This window comes from Lepidochelys kempii, chromosome 10 (genome assembly GCF_965140265.1).
Source record: "Lepidochelys kempii isolate rLepKem1 chromosome 10, rLepKem1.hap2, whole genome shotgun sequence".
Taxonomy (NCBI): domain Eukaryota; kingdom Metazoa; phylum Chordata; order Testudines; family Cheloniidae; genus Lepidochelys; species Lepidochelys kempii.
In genome coordinates this window covers 13,397,355-13,418,042 of record NC_133265.1, presented here as the reverse complement: position 1 = coordinate 13,418,042, position 20,688 = coordinate 13,397,355, and the positions used below count along the sequence as shown (strand labels likewise).

Here is a 20,688-nt window from a genome sequence, read left to right as displayed (position 1 = left end):
TTCTCATCAAGGTAACACTTTAAGTTGGTAGCTGGCTTGAAATTTGCATCAAATAGGCCAAAAACTATTTTAATTGTGTTATGTATAAAGTAAAAATAAAAAAATCTTTAACTGTATGGACACATCCAGACAATGGGCAAAAATTGATTCCATGTCAACTAAAAGAATAAATGAACAACCCACTATGAATTGGCAAGGTGGTTTGTTCTATTATGCAACAAAGTGGAATGATCTGAAACATTCCCTCACTGCCACTGTAACCAGAGGCTAACTGGAAATTAAATCTCTTGTTTTCAAAAGTTATTAAATTTCTGGATTCTACCACTGGTGCAAGCCTAGCCTTTGATTTTTAACATAGATGCACTGCCAAGCCTTTTATAATCAGTCTAAGGTCCTATGTACATTGTACTGAGTGAGAAACCATATTAGCAGCCCGCTAACATGGTTTCACATCTGAGTCAGAGCCTGAAAGGATCTGAAACAGCTTCAGCTGCCTAAAATGTGAGTATCTATGATTTTAGCATTGGGTTCCACATTCAGAAGTTCAGATTAACCAATATATCTGAAATGTGGTCTAACTTTATCATTCATTTGTATTCAAAATGCAATAATATTTTCTGTACATTAATTATAACAATCTAGTGTACACAGGAGAAAAGTCATTCCAAACCATCCATGGTCTATTATGACCTTTCTTCTAAGTCTTGTTGCATTAACTATAAATGATTTAAGAAGAGATTGGCAAACATGTCTTGCCCATTGTTCTGAAAGGCTACAGTAACAAATGATTTCTAAACACTGCTGATTTGAGAATCAAAAGTATACATTGATTCCTTGTCCAGATTAAATCAAAAATTACAAATGTGTTGGGACACCACAGTAACATTTGGTTAACAAAAAATAGGCGTAACTAATTTATAACTACTTGCTCTAAGATATTACTTCGCTAAATAAAAAATATTGTTAATACAAACCTTCTCTTTATCATACATGTGCAAAAGAAGCCAAGTCTGCCTGGTCTTTTGAAACTTCCATTCTTTTGGTTTTTTGGACCAGCTGTAACAAAATAAATGAGAAAAATAATTGCTCAAATAAAATACTGGATAATAAAAATACTCAGCACTCACGTAGCACTTTTATATAATGATTCAAAGTACTGTACCAGCATTACATTAACTAAGCCTCACAACGTCCATGTGACCAGGTGTTAGAGTATATAGTGTACAGGTGGCAAAAGTGAAGTACGGAAGGATTAAGTGGCTTGCCCTAAGTGCCACATAAGTCACTGGGAGAGCAAGCAGAAGAACCCAGGAATCCTGACTACCAATTCCTTGCTCAAAACATAGGATAACTTTGCATCATATTTGAAAAATACAGTACATTTTAAAATCATGCAAAACAAATGCACCATGTCTGCAAATACTCTCTCAATGCCTCACATGCAAAAATTTTAAATATGTAAAAACTGAGCTGGGCTAAAATGTCAGACCGATGTGTGCAATTTACATATAGCAAGACTGCGATTTGAAAGCTGGTACATTTTGCTATAAATACAAAGAGGGAAGAAAACTGAGAAAATGGATATTTCGCCTCAAAACAACAGTAGAATAATGAGCGAGTAACAAATCTCACTATGAAATGCACACTGCTATTTTTGCCTGTACAACATAATACACAAAAATCTAATATCTTAATATGAAACAGGACTAGTCAATTTACTGAGGCATTATTACAGATGTAGCCCGATACAAGAAAACATAAACCCTAGTAAACTAAAATTATTAGATTTTACTCTGAAGAAGACAGTTCCCTTTTCCGTAACTGGTGTTCTTCGAGATGTGTTGCTCACGTCCATTCCACATTAGGTGTGTGTGCTCGCCACATGCACCAGTACTGGGAGTTTCTCTAGGGAACTGGCTCTGGCACCCTCTGGAGTGGTGTCTGTATAGCATGGTATAAGGGGTGCCGCCGGCTCCCCCCACCCTCAATTCCTTCTTGCCGGAATCTCTAACAGTGGGGAAGGAGGGCGGGTCATCAAATGGACATGAGCAACACATCTCAAAGAATACCAGTGTATGGAAAAGATATCTGTCTGTACAGGGAGAATTTGGCAAATCGGTAAAGTTCCTGAAACCACTATGGCTTATTGCTAAAAGCAGCCAAGTAACCCAGGGTAACATGTCTTTTCTTCTTCAAGTGCTTACTCATGTCCATTCCATATTAGGTGACTCCCAAGCAGTACCCCTGGAGGTGGATAGGATTTCATGGATGTGCAGATTGCAGCACAGCTCTTCCGAACCCAGTGTCGCCCCTGGCCCGCTGAGTGATGGCATAATGAGACGTGAACACGTGGACCGAGGACCATGTTGCGGCTCTACAGATGTCCTGGATAGGAATGTGCACCAGGAAGGCTGCCAAAGACACCTGCGCTCTCGTTAAGTGGGCTTTGACAATCGGCGGCAGCAGAACCCCCGCAGGTCATAATTGGTCCTTATGCATGAGGTAATTCAATTGGAAATCCTTTGTGAGGACACTGGGTGACCCTTCATCCTATCCGCTGTAGCGATGGAAGAGCTGAGTTGATTTATGGAAAGGCTTGGTACGTTCTAAGTAGAAAGCCAAGGCCCTCCGGATGTCCAGGGCATGAAGATGCCTCTCCTCATTTGTCTTTAGAGTAACAGCCGTGTTAGTCTGTATTCGCAAAAAGAAAAGGAGTACTTGTGCCACCTTAGAGACTAACCAATTTATTTGAGCATAAGCTTTCGTGAGCTACAGCTCACTTCATCGGATGCATACTGTGGAAACTTCAGAAGACATTATATACACAGAGACCATGAAACAATACCTCCTCCCATCCCACTCTCCTGCTGTGGGGTGGGAGGAGGTATTGTTTCATGGTCTCTGTGTATATAATGTCTTCTGCAGTTTCCACAGTATGCATCCGATGAAGTGAGCTGTAGCTCACGAAAGCTTATGCTCAAATAAATTGGTTAGTCTCTAAGGTGCCAAAAGTACTCCTTTTCTTTTTGCTCATTTGTCTTGTGCAGTTTGGGACAGAACACCGGGAGGAAGATGTCCTGGTTCATATGGAAGGTGGAGATCACCTCTGGCAGGAAGACTGGGTGGGGCGCAACTGAGCCTTCTCTTTGTAGGGAGGTTCGGAGGTCAAGGCTTTAATTTCAGAGACCTGTCTCACCAATGTCACCACCACCAGAAACATGACTTTCCACAATAGTTGTGAAAAAGAGCAGGAACCCAGCAGCTTAAAGGGCGGGCCAATGAGCCTAGAGAAGAGCGAGTTAAGATCCCACTGCAGGACAGGAGACCGTACCTGCAGGAAGAGTCTCTCGAGCCCTCTCAAGAATCTGACTGTCATGTCATGGGAAAACACTGTTTGTCCTTGGATTGGTGGGTGAAAAGCAGAGATGACTGCGAGATGCACTCTAATGGAAGAGTGTGCCAGGCTCTGGTTCCTCAAATGAAGCAGGTAGTCCAGGACAGCCTGTATGGAGGAATGCGAGGGAGAGATGCCCTGTTTGGACGCCCAGTGGGAAAACCTCGTCCACTTGGCGAGGTAAGTCAGTCTAGTTGAGGGCTTCCTACCTTCCAGGAGGACCATGCAGCATCCACGCCGAGAGGTGGAGGGACTCGAGGTTGGGGTGTAGGGGTCAACAGTGATCCTGTGACAGCAAGTCTGGTCGGTTGGGCAGGGGCCAAGGAGGGGCCGCTGACAGGCTCATGAGTGTGCTGCACCAGTGCTGGCGAGGCCGTGTCAGGGGCGATCATGACGACCTGCGCCTTGTCTCTCTTGATCTTTTTCAGGGCCCTGCTTATGAGTGGAATCAGAGGGAACGCGTACATCAGGCTCCCTGACCACGACAGGAGGAAGGCATTGGAGAGGGAGCCCTTGCTCAGACCTTACTGAGAACAAAACTGATGGCATTTCCTGTTCTGTCTGCTAGTGAACAGGTTCACTTGGGGAGTTTCCCACCTTTGGAATATCCTTCAGGTTGCCTCTGGATGGAGCGACAACTTGTGGTGAGAGAAGTCCCTGCTGAGCTGGTTCGCCAGTGTAGTCCTGATGCCGGGAAGGCGACAAGCTTTCAGGTGGATCTTGTGGCTGATGCAGAAGTTCCATAGATGGAGCACCTCCTGACAGAGAGTCGACGAGTGCGCTCCACCTTGCCTGTTGATGTAGAACATCGAGGCTGTGTTGTCTGTCAGGACTTGTACCACCTTGCCCAACAGGTGGGGCAAGAAGACTCCACATGCCAGCCAGACTGCTCAGAGCTCTTTGATGTTTATGTGCAACCACTCTTTATCCGGGGCCCACATTCTCTGAGTCTGGAGGATGCCGATAAGCGCCCCCCAGCTAAGGGTCCGAGGTGTCTGACACCAACTCAATGGAGTGGGAAGGGTTGTCAAACGGAACCCCTTCCAGGACTGTTCTGCAGTCGGTCTACCACCGCAGTGAGGTATGTATTGCCTGGGGAATGATAACGATCTTTTCCAGGGGGTCACGGGACTGGGAATAGACCATTGTTGCAGAGGGGTCGCATCTGGAGCCTGGCATGGCAGACCACGTAAGTGCATGCTGCCATGTGACCCAGGAGGCGCAGACAGACCCAGGCTGTAGTCAGAAGGAACACAGAGACTTCCGTGATGAGGTTCGTCAACGTGTGGAACCTTTCTAGAGGCAGGAATGCCCTGACGTAGGCTGAGTCAAGGACCTCTCCGATGAACTCTATCCTCTGCACTGGCATTAACATCAACTTTTTGGTACTTACCAGTGCCTATTACCGGTGCTCTTAGATGGATATCGTGCTCCTTCTTTGTCCTAGGTTTGAAGGACTTGCAGATACGGCACTTGTCACTTATGTGCCCTTCACCTAAGCACCTTAGGCAGCTGGTATGTGGATTGCAGGACTTAAAGTCTGGGGACCGGGGCACGCTCCATCCCCCGGCTGAGTCCCATTCGGGACTAACGAAGAGTTCGAGAACTACTAATAAGGGTATCTAAGAAACTACTAACTATGTATAACTATTTTACAGGATTTCAAAGTTCTCAAGAACAGAGAATGAAATAACACTAGCCAAAGCAGCAGACATTGCAGCACCATCACTGGCGGCAAGAAGGAACTGAGGGTGGGGGGAACTGGCAGTGCCCCTTATACCACTCCATGCGGGCGCCACTCCAGAGGGCACCAGAGCTGGTCCCCTATGGATACTGCTGAGGGAAAAACTTCTGGCACCGGTGCATGTGGTGAGCACACACACCTAATAGGGAATGGACATGAGCAAGCACTCAAAGAAGAAAAACACATCTCTATAGGTATGATGCAAGTCCACCTTTAATGTTCCATTTTGTTTTACATAGTTATATCGAGTATAGAAATCAACTCGAAAGCCAGCTGGGCAAGAGTATTAACTTTGTTCAAACACTGTCAAGTCTAATAGAGCAAAGCCGCCCTCACATTACATTTCTTCTGCACTGGCAAATCAATTGCTCAGTGAACTCTGTGAAACAAAGACCAAGTGATAACAAATTTGTCCAGGAGGGTTTCATGAGAGCTTCTGTAGAATCATACAAGTGTACAAGATAAGCTCCTTTTTAACTTCAGAGGTTTCCAAACTCAGAAGGGGTGTGAGGGAAGAGGGGAGTCTGTAGTTCCTTTCAGAGTATTCATTGGTAAATTAAATGGAAATCTGCCTCAAAAAAAGACAAGGTAAAAAGCAAACAAATGATAATAAATTAAAAAATAAGACAAATGGTTAACAACCCAATGCATCAATTAAAGGTAAATTTTATACCATCAATTAAAGGTAAATCTGCAAATTAAGAAAGTCAATCCAGAAGTCTACTACGGGATATTGCAGTTAAAGAATCAAACTATTAGAGAACAAATATTAGACTGAAACTGAAAAAACAAGAACACTGGCAAAAGCTAAGATCCAAAAGTTATGAAATCAAATACAAAAATGAAAAAGAAATCAAAAAGCTTCAGTTAATCATGATTCAATCGTTTGTGTTGTTTAACTACCCAGCAAGGATGCCTGCTATAAAAAGAATGGCTAGCACCAGTATCAGATTTGTGGAGAATAAAAAATTAACAATGAACGAGAAGGGAATAAAATTCAACATTCTTCACTGGTACTTTGCATTCATTTGTAGGCAACTCCTCTGTGCATCCAAACAGATGCAATGGCTGCAAAAGGGGAAACTGGCACTCGTGCAAAAATAGATAGTTTTACATCAATTGACGGACCAAAGTGTGTGTGTTCTTTAAAAAAAAAAAAGTATGTGGTATATTCATGATGTTGATGGAAACCATGTTTGTGCCTATTATACTGGATAAACTCTTCACAAACAGCTCATTCTAATCTAGTGCACCCTCTGCACTATTATGGTCATGATCAAAGTCAGCTGTCATTTAAAGAAATTGTATGATATGTCAGTCATGTTTTCCCACATATGGGTTATTGGTGCATTCACATTTTCAGAAAACAGTTCTACATTTTTTAACTAGTGCTCTTGGCTGGATTGTTCTGGTTATACTCATTCTCCCAACTTCATTGCATGCCAAACTCTGGTCCCATTCTGAGCCCAAGAACCCATAATCATGGATACAGAGTTAATATAATTTTCATAACAGAATTTATGTGGTTGTTCCACATAATGAACCCCACCCCTCCACCTATAAGCTTTTAGTATACACAGCATAAATATTTCATTAATACAGATGGCTGAATGAGGGGGAAAAACTGATAAATGACAAGAATATCACTGCCGAGATCATTAAAATCTATGAAAGTATCACTTCGTGAAGTGCAGAGCATGGGAGAACTCTGTTAGAATTATATATTTATACATTCACTATTTTTTGGATTGCCCTGCCTTTAAAGTACAAATAAAAGTTAAAGCCTTTCAGTACAATGTAATACAACAAGCCACATGCAGGTCATCCTAGTCACATGCAAAGATTTTGTTAAAGGACTTCAGGCTTTCTTGACATATTACAGCACTAATGCAGCCTTTTTATCTTGAGTGATTTAAAATCTAGTATAAATAAGATTAACTACACTACACTTAATAATAAACCCTCTTTATAGACAATCACTCCTTTTTCATAGTTTGAATGAAGCTGGTGGTCTTCAGAAATAGCTATATCCAGCACAATGTCCATATCTAATATAAGAAGTTATGGCACCAGATGGAAATATGTACATGTAAATATTTTTCCCATTATGCTTAGGGCAAATTTTCTAATATATCATACAGCTGCTAATTATTGTTCTGTATACAGTTACTGTTTATATCTTTTTTATAAGCACAAGCTGACTGAAAAAACATGTAGCTGACTGAAGTTTAATGGATCTTAAACTGATGTTTCAACGTAGTTTTAAAAGAGAAAAGTAGAAGACGCATAGAAAATGGAGGTTTCAGAGTAGCAGCCGTGTTAGTCTGTATTCTCAAAAATGGAGTTCATTGCAGCATGAATCAGACAGTCCCAGGACTTTCTTGGAGAATGACAGTCTCATGTGGGAGGCTTGCTCAAAACCCTCAAGACCCATCCACATTATAAGTACAACCATGATTTTAAAGTCAGTTCATCAGGTCTCCTATGACTGTTATACAAAACATGACTGAGTTGTGTACTCACAGCAGCAATTTTTATAACACAACCATGTGTCACCCACACTTAACAAGCTACTTACCCATGTTTTTATTTTAAAATGCTGGGAAAATCTAGGAAAATAGCACCCATGGGGTATGAATACAGTTGGCCACTAACATAGGGACACCTCACTCTGGGATACCCTAGTATGCAGAGCCCTGAAACTAAGGAAAACCAGTTCCGCAGGCACAGTCAGAGAGTCCAAGCCACAGAGCAAAACAAAAGTGTTACAAACTGGATACAGGAAGACAATCATGTGCCTGTTTAGACTGCGGGCCAGGGCAGAATATTATTAGCTGCCATGGTTATTAACTGAGTATATAGAATACTGGGTGTGAACACAAACTATGTTCAGAGCCAACCATCTCACAAACTGTGTGACAAGGCTGTAGTATGGACAAGGCTAAAAAGACAAAGCCCAAGGAAACAGAAAAAATGAGAGCTACCCCATCGTGACCATAAAGACACAGGGTAAGATCTGGTGCACCCAGGAATACAGGCACAGGCTAAGGTGGCTTTAAGCAATCTTCTGATGGATTTATCCTCAAAGATTGTGAGGCTCTCAGACACTACAGTGATGGAGGCCATAACTTAGACAGAAGAAAAAACAGAAACGAACCCTCAAACTTGTTAGTGTTAAATAGAAGTTCAACGTAATATTTTGTTGACTTTCAAGACAGAAATTGAATCAATTTGTTGTGTTGTTCCTTTAAACATACATACTCTTCTTGGTCTTAATTTCAAACCAAGAAGAAATCAGAAAAGAAATTAAGGATGCAGTAAAACAAAATAAAGCACCTTTTCTTATAACGAACAAGCCAATTGAAATTCTGATAACCAAGATTTTTCAGACCCCATATGTAAATCTTTTTATCATTTTAAACAAATATTGTCTGCTTTTCTTTTGGGATTTACCTTGACATTTTGCCTATTTTGTTTTGCCAAATCTGAGCTTTTCCAGCTGGTAGGGAGAACACAGTCTGTCTGTTTAGAAGGCAAAGGAGTCAACCTAGTTAAGCACAAATATATTTTCTGTAAAGAACTTAATTAAAAATACCTAAATCCTTACTCAGACATTTGGCACTTCAAAGTGACTTGTACAAACCAATAGTTTACAATACAGTATACAGGATATAAATGATACCCACACATTTGTGTGTTCTTGAGCTCCTATCTTATTGCATTCATTTGGGAGGTGGGTAGCATGTGTGTACGTCAAGACCAATTCAGCAGGTAAATTATAGAAAGAGTTACTGCACCAACACATCAGGCCAATGGGTCAGCCATATGTGGCTGGAAAGTCCCAGGAAGCTGGAGAGCTTGGCTGTGCTTGTCTAAGATGGCACGGAGGTATGAGGAGTTTGGGGCAAGTTTATTTTTTGTGGAAGAAGAGGCATTTATATGTGGTTTGGCTTTTATAATACAGCACTTGGACTAACTGAATGAGCAGTCCCTGCCCCTGTACTGTACATAGCGCATTTAGCACTGCTAACCTTTTCTCAGGCCACATAATGTTGAAAGCATTTAAGGGGGAAATACTCATGTACTATTTATTTATAGTTTGGTCATTTATTTTGTGTTCAACTACTTTCAGAGTCTTCCCCCATGACTGTGAAAAGTCTCTTTCTTTTCAATAGTTGGTTTCTTAATGATTTAGACTGCTAACACCAAGCCACTTGTATCCAGATCACAAAGAGCAGCACCTTCTGGAGCAGCTCCTTCGTGGGGAAGGATGAGAGGGACAGGAGATGCTTGTGGAAGTGTAGATTCTGAAAAGTTGGGTGAGGGAGCTAGAAGTAATTTCTGATATTGTCTGTGGGATAAGAAGAAATCTCAGTGAATGTTCAGCTTTGAGTTGATGTTAGGCAAGTTTGCCATGTTTGAAAAAGAAATTCAAAATGTACCGTATGGATACATTTTCAAAGAACTGAGTGGAGGACTGTGACCCTAATAGCCACTAATGCCCACTGTCTCTCATCAGACCAAACCAACTCACTACATACAACAGCGTGTTGTCATGGTATTTATCCAAAAGGTACTGTGTAAGGTATCATAAAAAAGCCAATACCATACTGGCTATTAAAGTCATTGTAAAATGCATGCGTTAATATTATATGTGAAATTATGAATTTCCTCTGTGTGATGTTTCTAGAACATGTTTGAGACAAGACAGCCTAGCCTAGGTAAAGGTAATAAACAGGTCTGTCCTAGACCAATGTGGGTTTACCTCAATTTACATATTAGCAGAAATCAAAGCTATTGACCTAAACCAGCTGTGGTTATCCTGATCCTGAACCCAAGAGACAGAGAACTAACACAGCTCCTGTATCACATTGAGACACAGGAGAGTGAATCTCCAGGAGGCATCCCTGACTTGTAAGACAAAGCCAGGCAATCCTTTTGGGGCTATAAAGAATAGAGAGAGACTCAATTTTTATCCTTCACCTTGGGAGACAACGAAACTAAGCAATCTGATGTCTGTGATGGGTCCTGGCCAGTAAAAGCTGGAAGGGAGACTGGGGGTGAGAGAAACCAGCTTGAACAGACTGTATTTTGCTAGATTAAGTTTTAGACTTTTAGAGATGTGTTTTCACTTTTATTTCCTTGTAACCATTTCTACCTTTCTCTGTTTTACTTGGTATCACTTAATCCATGCTCTTTTGTTAATACACTGTTTGCTTTCATTATAAACAATCAGTGCTGTGTAAGTTCAGTGAAGTGCGTATGTTGAGAAAGGGAACAGGTTGGAATGTTTTACTGTCTTGTTTTCTGTGTGAGGGTCCAGTCAGAGGGACTAGTCCCTGCAGTAGGATGATTTGGGGGTGAACTTGGGGCTGGAAGGGTATTAAGGTCAGACTGCAAGGAGTAACCAGGTTGGGCAAAGCCATGGTGAGGCTTGTGGGTTGCTGGCAGGCTGTTTGGATCAGATCTCTGGTCCAAAGCTGCACAGCCACAAGACACCCAGGGTTACAAGGCTAATGGTGACCAAACCTCATACTGGTCTGCTGGGTGGACGCCAAAATGTCACAAGGGCCATGTTGTAAAATCCTAGACAACACTTTGAAAATGTAGGAATCACATAGGTTAGGTAGAAGAACAGACACAAATTTGTCAAATTTATTGTACTAGTAATTTTTCTTACATTCGGAATGATTCTTTTTTTTTTTTTGGCCATTTTTGGGAAAGTTAACGTGCTTACATTGCTATTCTCAAATCCAATGTTCGCAAAAATAGATGGCTATATTAAATTATGTCCCAGATAAGGTTTCTCCATATTGTTTGGATGATTGAAAGAAAAAAATGTCACTGTGCCAGAAGAGAATTTTTTGAAATTGTCAACAGATCCTCAAATCAATACCATGTTTTTGGCAGAACAGCTATACTGGCAACACTGCTCTATCTGTGGTTTTAAAAGCAACTTTTAATATGTTCTTCCATCTGGTTCGGACACAGAATACTGGCTAGAGATCTGTGCAGGGGGGAAAAAAAGGTTACAGACATTTTTTTTTCTTTTTTTGGCAGCAAGGTAAACAGGACAGTGAAAAAAAGAAACAACAAAACTGTCAAAAATGCTTCTTTTAATATCTCATTTCTGCCCTGGTGTCTAGTAAAAGGGCAGGCGGTACCTGCCTAGCAGACTGAACTAGAGCCCAAAATTCTCTGTAGAAAACATTGTAAGGTAAAAGAAAGATCCTGAAATGCCTTGAAGCAAAGAACATGATTATGTCTGTAGAAAAATAAAATTTGCATCAACCAAACCCATATTTGTGTATACAGCAGAACCCAGTTTATCTGATCTAACTGGAACCAGAGCCAGATTGGATAATCAAAAATTCAGATAATCTGGAGAGCAGGAAAGTGTGAGGCTGGAGAGTAATCTAGCAGCCACAGTAGCGATCGCCTACTTTTGGACCTGTGCATGCTTGTTTCTCGGTTAATATGGAGAGCCGGATAATGAAGGGTCGGATAAATGGGGTTCTACTGTATATTTTTATTGTTAGTATTATTAATTCTTTGTATTACAATTGCATCTAGAGACTTCAGCCAAGACTGAGGCCCATTGTTCTAGGCACTGTACAAATAAACAGTGAGAGACAATGCTTACCTTGAAGAACTTATAGTCTAAATACATAAGGCAGATCAAGGGTGGGAAAGGAAACTGGCCCAGAGAGTTGACATGAGGACTCAAAAATCACAGCAGGTCAGTGACAGAACCAAGAATAGAACTCCTGTCTCCTGAGTCTGAGTTAATACCCTGCCCATTGGACCACGCTGCCTCTTCTAGTATTTTTTGTTACATTTCATTCAAGATGCCGCAAGCAGTATTACACGGGGAAGATGTGTAGTTGCTTTTGAATAGAGCTCTTTATAGTGCAGCTAGTAAGTTACTGGTATTAGTGAGACTGTAAAATATTATATTTTGACTCTAAAAATGTAGATAGTAGTAGCAGTGATGTTGAGAACTTAATGTATTCCCTCCTGTATTAACAAAGAAGAGCCAGCTGGTAGGCATCAAAGACCAAAGGTGATCTGTATGATTTCTAACATGCTGTCAATGTACTTTGCCTACATATATGAACAGGAGAAAAGATGGGAGTAGAACAGCCTCACAAGACAAAAGTATAATCCATTTTCTTCCTTCCCAATGTATTCTCTTTTATTTCACAAAAGCCCTTTAGAATTTTGCCTGTCTTATCTCCATCCTGGGATGAATATGCTGCAATGTACTATCTGAGTGATGTGCTGAAGTCTTTCTGTCCAGATGTCAATCTTTTTCAACACATAATTCTGATCACCCTGATGGCCAAGAGCAGCAGTGACGGCGTGTACAGTAATGGGAGAGAAGAGAAGAAAATAACTAACATTCTTTCCCTCCCATGAAGAACATCTTGGGCGATGTGAGTGAGTGAGGAAGGAAGGGGGCCCCTTTGTTGGCATGAATATAACTCAAAAAGCCAACTGCAGGCAAAATCATTTACAAATACTGCCAGTAATGTCTCATTTATACAAATACTTTATAATGATCAGATGAAGGATACATTACCAGACTCAGGAAAAGCATAATAAGGTCTCGTTTTCTTTTCCCTCTCTCCTTCCCCCGCATATTACCACAATGTCACAAACTGTCTGATTCTTGTATTAAAATACTCCTGGTGGGGTCTGATATCTAGCTTGTCTGGGACTGACTGCTTGTTTTGGCAGTTTCTAACTAATCGGGGGTTTTTTGTGGGGTTGGTTTCACTTTATGTTCTAAAACTTTTTGTTAGTCTTTTTTTCCCCCCAGCCAGTTTGGGATCCAGAGGAGGAATATTTTGCACATAAGAGCAAAACTGAAAATAATTTGTTTTAAACCACATACTGTACTGGTCTGGACTGATTCCAGGTGCTCAAACAGAACTCTGTTTTCGTCCTTCATTTCTCCACTTCAATAATTTTTTAAATCAAGATGGTGTGATCTCTTTTAGGCTTTAGGGCTATATCCACAAAGGGACTTAGGCGCTTAACTGCCACTTTAGTGGCAAAGTCCAAAATCTAGACCCTCAAAACCTTTGCCCAGCTGCTGACTAATTCTGTGGGAACTTAGGTTTCCACTGGTAAAGTTACCATGGAGCCAAAACTTCGGTCAATGGGCACACACAAAACTGCCTAAGTCCTGATTCCGCTGAGCTGCTGGGCACCTAAGCTCTGGAAGGTTTCTCAAACTAGGCGTCATCTTCTCCCCTGCACCACTAATGAGTTTAAGTTCCTGTTCCAAATCAAGTGGGGATTTGAACCTGGATCTCCCTCATCCTGCCCTAACAACTGGGCTATTGTGTATAAGGGAGTATGGGGGCACCAGCACCTTTTCCTGCATTTTTTCATGAGGAAGGGCTGACCTGGTTTAGGCACCTAACTCCAGGAGGGTTCATGGCTGTAAATCCCGAACAGAGTCTGGGTCAGAGTAAGACACCAAAGTTCCTTTGAGGGGTGGAGCTTAGGTCCCTGCCTCTCCTTGGCATTTCCTATTGGTTAGTTTAAGCAGTTCCCCATTCATCTTGCTGGCTTCTGTGAATACTATTTTTAGGTGCCTATCTCACCCTATGCATTATATAGGGAGCCTGGGCACCTAACTCAGGGCTGTGAATTCCACTGGATGGCAGGGTGCCTAAACATTGGGCATTACAAGACTGTGCCTAAAGTCACTTTGTGGATGTAGCCCTAAGTATTACACTGGATAAGATGCTACCTAGTACTCTCTGGAAGACAGATTTGAGATGTCTCAAAAATCTGACAGTCAAATGGAGGGATCTGAGCAGCCCTTATAGTCTGACAAGATTACAATCACCATCTGTGAGAACAACAGTTTGGCAACAAGTGATTTTCCAGTCAGATGGTCAAGAGTTTCCCATCAGTCTGGAATATGACCAATTTCACTGGGTATTTCTGCAAACCTGTAAAAGTGGAAGTGGAAAAAGGTACCGGTACATCCGAAGGTCCTTATCTTATTCAAATTATATCAGTTTTAAATCTCCCATGATTTCAGTGGTGCAGGATCTGACTTGAAGTGATTGTAATTAGAGAGTGTGTAGGGTGGGAATAGTGGAGGGGGGAATGAGAGACTATACTAGAAGCTGTTATGAACAATCAAATATTCATTAAAAAATAAAAGATATAGTCATCTGAGACTTGCTACTTTAAGCAGAAAAACTTGCAGTGGTTAAGAATATCAACCAATTATAATTTTTGCTAAGAAAATACTGAGGTCATGTTTTTGTGCCTAGTGAACCTGAAAGTGTTGTCAGAAGAAAAAACATTAAACTCAAGGATGAAAATTCATCAGTGAAACTTCCTGAACAACTTGGAGAAGAATTTGGACTCTGAAGCTCTGGATGAGTGATTTTGCTTTGATGTTGCTAGGATGCCAAAGTATCAATTTATGGCTTGATAGATTTCACTGGAAGTTTATCATCATCTCCCTATTTTACAGGGATAGGTAGGGTGCAGCTGGCACCATAAAGAGGTGTGTCACCCAGCTGAGCCCTTAATCAACAACCCTGTTGAAAATGTAGTGTTTCTTCTTGAGCAGATGTTTTTAATATAGCTTTGGTTTGTGTATTTGCGGCGCTACTCCCACCTTAATAATGAGCTATCCGACTTTTATTGCCAACAAGCTACAAAGTACTCCTCATCTCCAGTTCCAGCCTCTAACTCTTGATACCAGTGATTTCTTCTGGGAATAGGTAGGAGAATTGATATTTATCAACACTGATACAATCCCTAGACACTTGGGCAGCTATGAAGTTTCTGGGATTTTTGTTTTTTTAATAGGTCCACAGTTACTATTCTAATTGTTGATAGATAACTGGAGATAGTTTCTATGCACTTTGTTTATTTAGATTTTAAAATATTAAAAAAGTCTATCCAAGGTTCTAGACACCCTGACATCACTAACACCACAATAAATCCCAGCAGCATTATAGAATTACTTTACAGAAGTGATTCACTTTCACACTTACAGAAACTCCTTTCTACCCCCTTCATCATTATGGAAAGCATGCTCTCAGCCATTTACAAAACCCAGTGGAACAGATGGCTTTTACACCATACCTAAAAGATCACCAAATTTGGGCTATTTTGGACTAAGGGTGGAAGCAAGCTCCAGAGTCTCAGGGCCTTCACAGAGAGCGACCTACCATCCACCCCATCTCTTACACAATGAGGGGGGATTCAGGTCCAGCCTCCTTACTGACTGCAGCTGTGGCAGTATGGAATGAGGAGAGAGGTGACTCCTCAGGTAGGCCATTTCTAAGCCATTTAGGCCTTTATTGTTCATAACTAATAACTTAGACTCCACTTGGAGATCAGTAATTCACCCTATTGTTTGTAAAGACAGATTTCTTAAAGCTGACAAACACAATTGCCAATAAAGAATAATCTAAGTGTACCTGATATCTGAGAGCCCTCTCTCAGATCTTACCATTTCTGCTGTAATTGGCATGCAATGCCACATACCTGCAAAATCTTCTACTGTCCTGGGGCATGAGTGTTCAGGACAGCATCACATTTTCTCCTTAATATGCTGTGATAGGCGTGGTGCAGCTCAGATTAGATTTCTGCCCCAACAATTTATGCTTGGGGAAACTGATTCACCAATTACTGCTTCCTGCAGATGACTCCCATTCCAATTTCATTTTATTCATCCAAAAGAAACAATGTTTACTTTTTTGGCATCATCATATTAATAATGAATGTGTGAAGTGGGAGTCTAATTTTATTAAGCATCTTGTTTTATTTTTAAAAAACATGTCTTGTTATTTTAACTTTGGCCGGGAGGTCATGATGGCTCCCTGGAGCTAACTGATTAATAATCATTGTCAACTGCATTTTATATTTTAATTTGGGCTTTGTTCGACTAGCCTAGACTCTTCCCTCAACTAGGAAGCTGTTCTCCACTATATTTTCAATGTTTGGGTTTTGGCTAAGAAGTCTTCACACTTCCCAGGAGCCAAAGAGAATTGTTCATTCTTTTAAAAGTTGTCTCATATTTTGTGACAAAAAGATATGAAATCATGCATAAAGCCCGTTGTGTTTCTCTCATGTCAAGAGCAAAATTAATTTGAGTGGAGAAAGGTGGGTGGGGATAAAAGGTGTGTGCTAGAATAAATAGAAAACAATCTGGTCTACAATACCTGTCCTGCAAAAAACCTTCACGGCCAAAGGTGTGGAGGGCCTGTAGTATATCAGCTCTGGAGACTAGGATGTAACAGTTGTGCTCCGTGGATCTTGAATAGGCATCATAAATAAAAACCTGAACAAGATCTCATGTGAATAAAATTGGACTGATCTATAAAATCTAATATCAAGGAATAATAACCAATAGCTAGGATATTTTGGTAGGTTTTGCATATGACACCAATCTGTAGTGTTAACTGATTTTAAGCATTTTCCTGAGTTACAGTGATAATAATAATGCACTGATAATAATGCTTGTTATCTTGGAGGAGGGTATTCCAGTCATTTTTATTACTCTGTTTTTATGGTGTGACTTGAAAAAAGGAAAGTATCCTATGTTTTCTTCATGTAGTGTGACTAGACACAGGTGATCCTATGAGGTGCTCAGCACCCACAACTTCAGTGGGAATTGAGGTGCCCAGTAACTTGCAGGATCAGTCCTAATCTAGGTTGGCCTCATGATGCATATTTCTTCTGTTTCTGCACCTCTCTCTGATGTCTTGCAAGTGTAATAAAGGTCTTTTCAACGTTTTCAATTAAAAAATTCATTTGGAGCAGCAGAGTTGGATCCTGGGTCTCCCATTCCCAGGTGAGTGCTCCAACTACCACGCTCTATAGTCATCCTCATGCTTGCTTTCTCTCTCTAGTCCGATGAGTCTTTCATTAAATATCCACAGTGGAACGCTTTCAACAGAAGAGACTGGGAGAGCCTCACATCAGAATATCTCATAGCCCAGTGGCTAGGGCACTCATTTGAGAGGTAGCAGATCCCTGTCCAAATCCCTTCTCCATTGCAGGTGGAGGGGAGACTTGAATTAGGGTCTCCCACATCCCAGGTAAGTACCCTAACCACTTAGCTAAAAATTATGAGGGAGGGCCTCCTCTTCCTGTGACCCCTCCCCAATTTGTGTACTCTGACCTATAGGGGCCCGACCTGGTATGCGAGGTCTGAGCATGTATACCGAATCAGGCACTTAAGGCAAGCTAGCTGGAGGAATGCCTATCTTCCTCTAGTTCACATACGGCTCTGGGGCTTAGGCGTGGGGCTGCAGCACGAATGTGCAGAGGGAACTTTGAAAAACTTCAGACAATGTGCGATTTTAGGGTTAGCTGAGCAGGATTTTTGTGAATCCCAGTGGTGCCTAATTCTGGGATTTAGGCTACTAAAGTGGCAGTTAGGTACCTACGTCTTTTGTGACTTTACCCTTATTGGACAGTATATAAAGCATTTGGAATATGGAAGCCAACTAGCAAACTTATCTAATGACTACATTCAATATACTGTAATAAACTGCCAAAAAATTCATTTATGCCAAATTATATTTTGCTGGAAATTACAGTCATTAAGAAAGGATGCATTCAATTTTTGGAATTAAGTTTGAAAATTAAGCAGTTTCTTGACAGGAAAGAGAATTAAGCAGAGAAACGAATTATTTTGGTCAAAGTATTTATGGGTTCAACACCTGTAATGTATTTCCCCCCATCCGAGGAAGCATTTACTGCAAGATGGTCAACCTCACTGTTAATACATTTTTACAACCATTATATTTTATCTGAGAAGGCTTATGATGAGCTTTAAAGATACTACTGAAGTGAAAAAAATACAAGTAAACTAGGGCTTGAAAAATTCCATTCACCAGCAGTGAATGGGAAGCCTTCCTTGGCAAGCATGGAGGCTTTAAAATAAACTCCTTTATAATTATGAAGATAATCCTGCAAACATGAACTGATGTAGTACTGTTTTACCTAATCTGAAGTGCTTCTGCTCCTGCTCATAGATTTGCCAAGCAGCAAAAAAGTGAAATGGTCAGTTTCACTATACTACTTAGAACCCCATAAACAACATTGAAACTTTTCAAGTCAGGTTAATTTGATAGGGTTGCTGCTGTGAAAAGCTATGGAAGGTTTTATGGAAAAGCATCATTACTATGTCTTGATGGAGATGGAGGACATTATGATGAAAAATAGTAACAGAAATCCACTTACTGTTGGGTAGTTGGCTGTATTATAATTTTAACAGTTGATTCTGGACTCAATAGATGTCATATCCAAGGGACATAAGATTTTGTGTTAATGATACTATTAAATATAGTATTTTCCCCAAAGAGAATGTTTGAACCAAAAGATTGTGTAAATATTTTGACAGCTTTGCTTCACACAGACATAAGGGTAGGAGTGCAGGGAGGCAGGGGTGGTAGGTTTCAAAGTAAATTGCTCTGCAGCTTTTACTGAAATATGCTTTGAGATGTGTAGTTGTGACCCTCCATAAAATAAATCAAAGTTTCAGAGAGGAGAAGGAGTTGGTTACAAACTGTAAAGCAGCATTAGAGTTTCTTATTCTATTTCTCCCTTTTTGTAAATTGAGTGACCATTTATGGTTATAGAGATTATAGGAAGAAGTCTCTTACTTGAGCCATACACTAAATAGGATGATGGGCAGATTTAGCAAGATGCAAACAGCTACTGATTCTGACAGCAACTTAACAGGGGCAACACCTCTTCAGCTTTTCCCTTTCCTTCTTAAGACATACATTAGGGCTAGGCAAAAGGTTCAGTGAGCTAATCCAAACCAGCTCCATACAAAAGGTTTTATTTTTTACAGAATATCAATGACTGTATCTTAAAAGGTTTGGTTCAGCTAAACATCCACAAGTCTGACTGCTTCTCAGAACCTCATATGAATGAGATGAACCCCTGAAGCCCACAAAATTTGACTGGAAAATCTCACAACAGGTGAAGTTCTGATACTTCTTTCTTCTGACTGGGTTGGAAATACCACAGAACAAATGCAAGATCTCAGAACTTCTACTTCCTGTCCCAGCTATAATCCAGCAGCTCAGAGACTCATAATTAGAAAATGGTAGGGTGGGGAAGGGAGGGAAGAGGGGAAGGGAGATGTGTGTGCGTTTGAGTGCGTTAGTCCCATATTTCAGACAATTTTGCTTGCTTCTGGAAATGAGCAAAGGTTTGGTTGTATTCTTTGGAGGTGGGGAGGAATTCTTATTTTCTCCCTAAACTAATTCAGCCATCCCTAAAAACAAACGCCTTTACTTTACAGAGTTTAGATTCAATTGCCAAATTATCTACTGTACCAGTCAGATTATTCGTTACTCTTTTACCAGTATTACCATAGCTGAAAGTACACTCAGTTGTCCAAGACTGCAGACTTGGTCCCTCAAAACACAGAGCTATGAGATGGGTCAGTCATTTGTTAGAGGGCAGTTACAGAGTAACCACCTTCACCTTCAGCATGTTCTCTTTTCTTTTCAGGATGTGATGCTACTAAAAATAGGACTGTAACTCCCACATGTGTGTCTATTTCAGGTTGTAAATTAATCTAATGAGTTCAGTCAGGTTTCTCTTCTGACATTTTAACTCTTAACATCCAAAATACTTGACATATGCCTAATTGAAACACCATATAGAAAGAGAGAGGACAACCTGTTAGGACAGAGATGGCTGGGATTTTTGATTATATGATTTTGCCTACCTGGAAGTCATCATCAGTTTCCAGAATGCTATAGGTGTGGTTGAGGTAATTCATGGGATCCTTGATAAAAATAGATATCTGACAATAGTACAGAACTGCTTACAGGTCTTACTTTTGGTTGCAGTTTTTCCAGTGAAGTGGTAACTAATAATAGAGGGGAAAAAACAAAACAAAAACACCAGTTTGTTGGATTTAGTTTTTGTCTGATAGCAAATTTCCCTTCAGCTAAAGGGACTGACTGAAGTAGCCTCAGCATCAGGATTTACATATACACCTGTTGAAATAACATGTTTAAGACCCTAGGAAGTTTGGGGATGTATATTCAATTTCACCTCTCAACAGCAGGTCATATCAAATGGCATTAAGTACAAAATAACCTTGCTGGCTGGATGAGTAGCAAGAGAGGCCATTTCACCAGGTATTTAACATTGAGAATCCTGGATTGAATTAGATCAGCTGGAACAGAAAGCTCATTTGCTCAGCACCAGAGAAAAAGGTCAGGAAAAGGTCTAAATTTTGATAGCACTGGTTCCTTACAACGCCCACGGTGAGACTCAAAGAGACTTGGTGGATTTACTTAATTACTCAGATTTTTTTCTCACTGGGGTTCTGTAGGATGCAGCCCATGATGGTTTGTTTATTTTTTAGTACGGCACAATATAAAAATGAAACGAATTAAAAAGAAAATTAAATGGCTCCTATGCATCACAAAAGTTCACGATATTGATCCCAAAGATGTAACTGACACAAACGTAGCACGGTAACAGGGCCAGTGTTGTTGCTAGATCTGCATCAATGCAGACTTTCATA

At 40.7% G+C, this 20,688-nt stretch overlaps 1 protein-coding gene across 7 annotated transcripts in view; it reads right to left on the bottom strand.

The window, feature by feature from the left end:
- Nucleotides 1-20,688, bottom strand: part of CHLSN (cholesin) — a 242,284-nt gene that overhangs the window by 52,626 nt on the left and 168,970 nt on the right. For all 7 annotated transcript variants that reach the window (XR_012161115.1, XR_012161114.1, XR_012161113.1 and 4 more), the window contains one exon: nt 975-1,056. Coding sequence is in view for 3 of the 7 variants with exons in the window: in XM_073362055.1 (XP_073218156.1) it covers nt 975-1,056 (82 nt within the window). In the remaining 4 variants the exon portion in view is untranslated. The remainder of the gene's footprint in view (nt 1-974; nt 1,057-20,688) is intronic.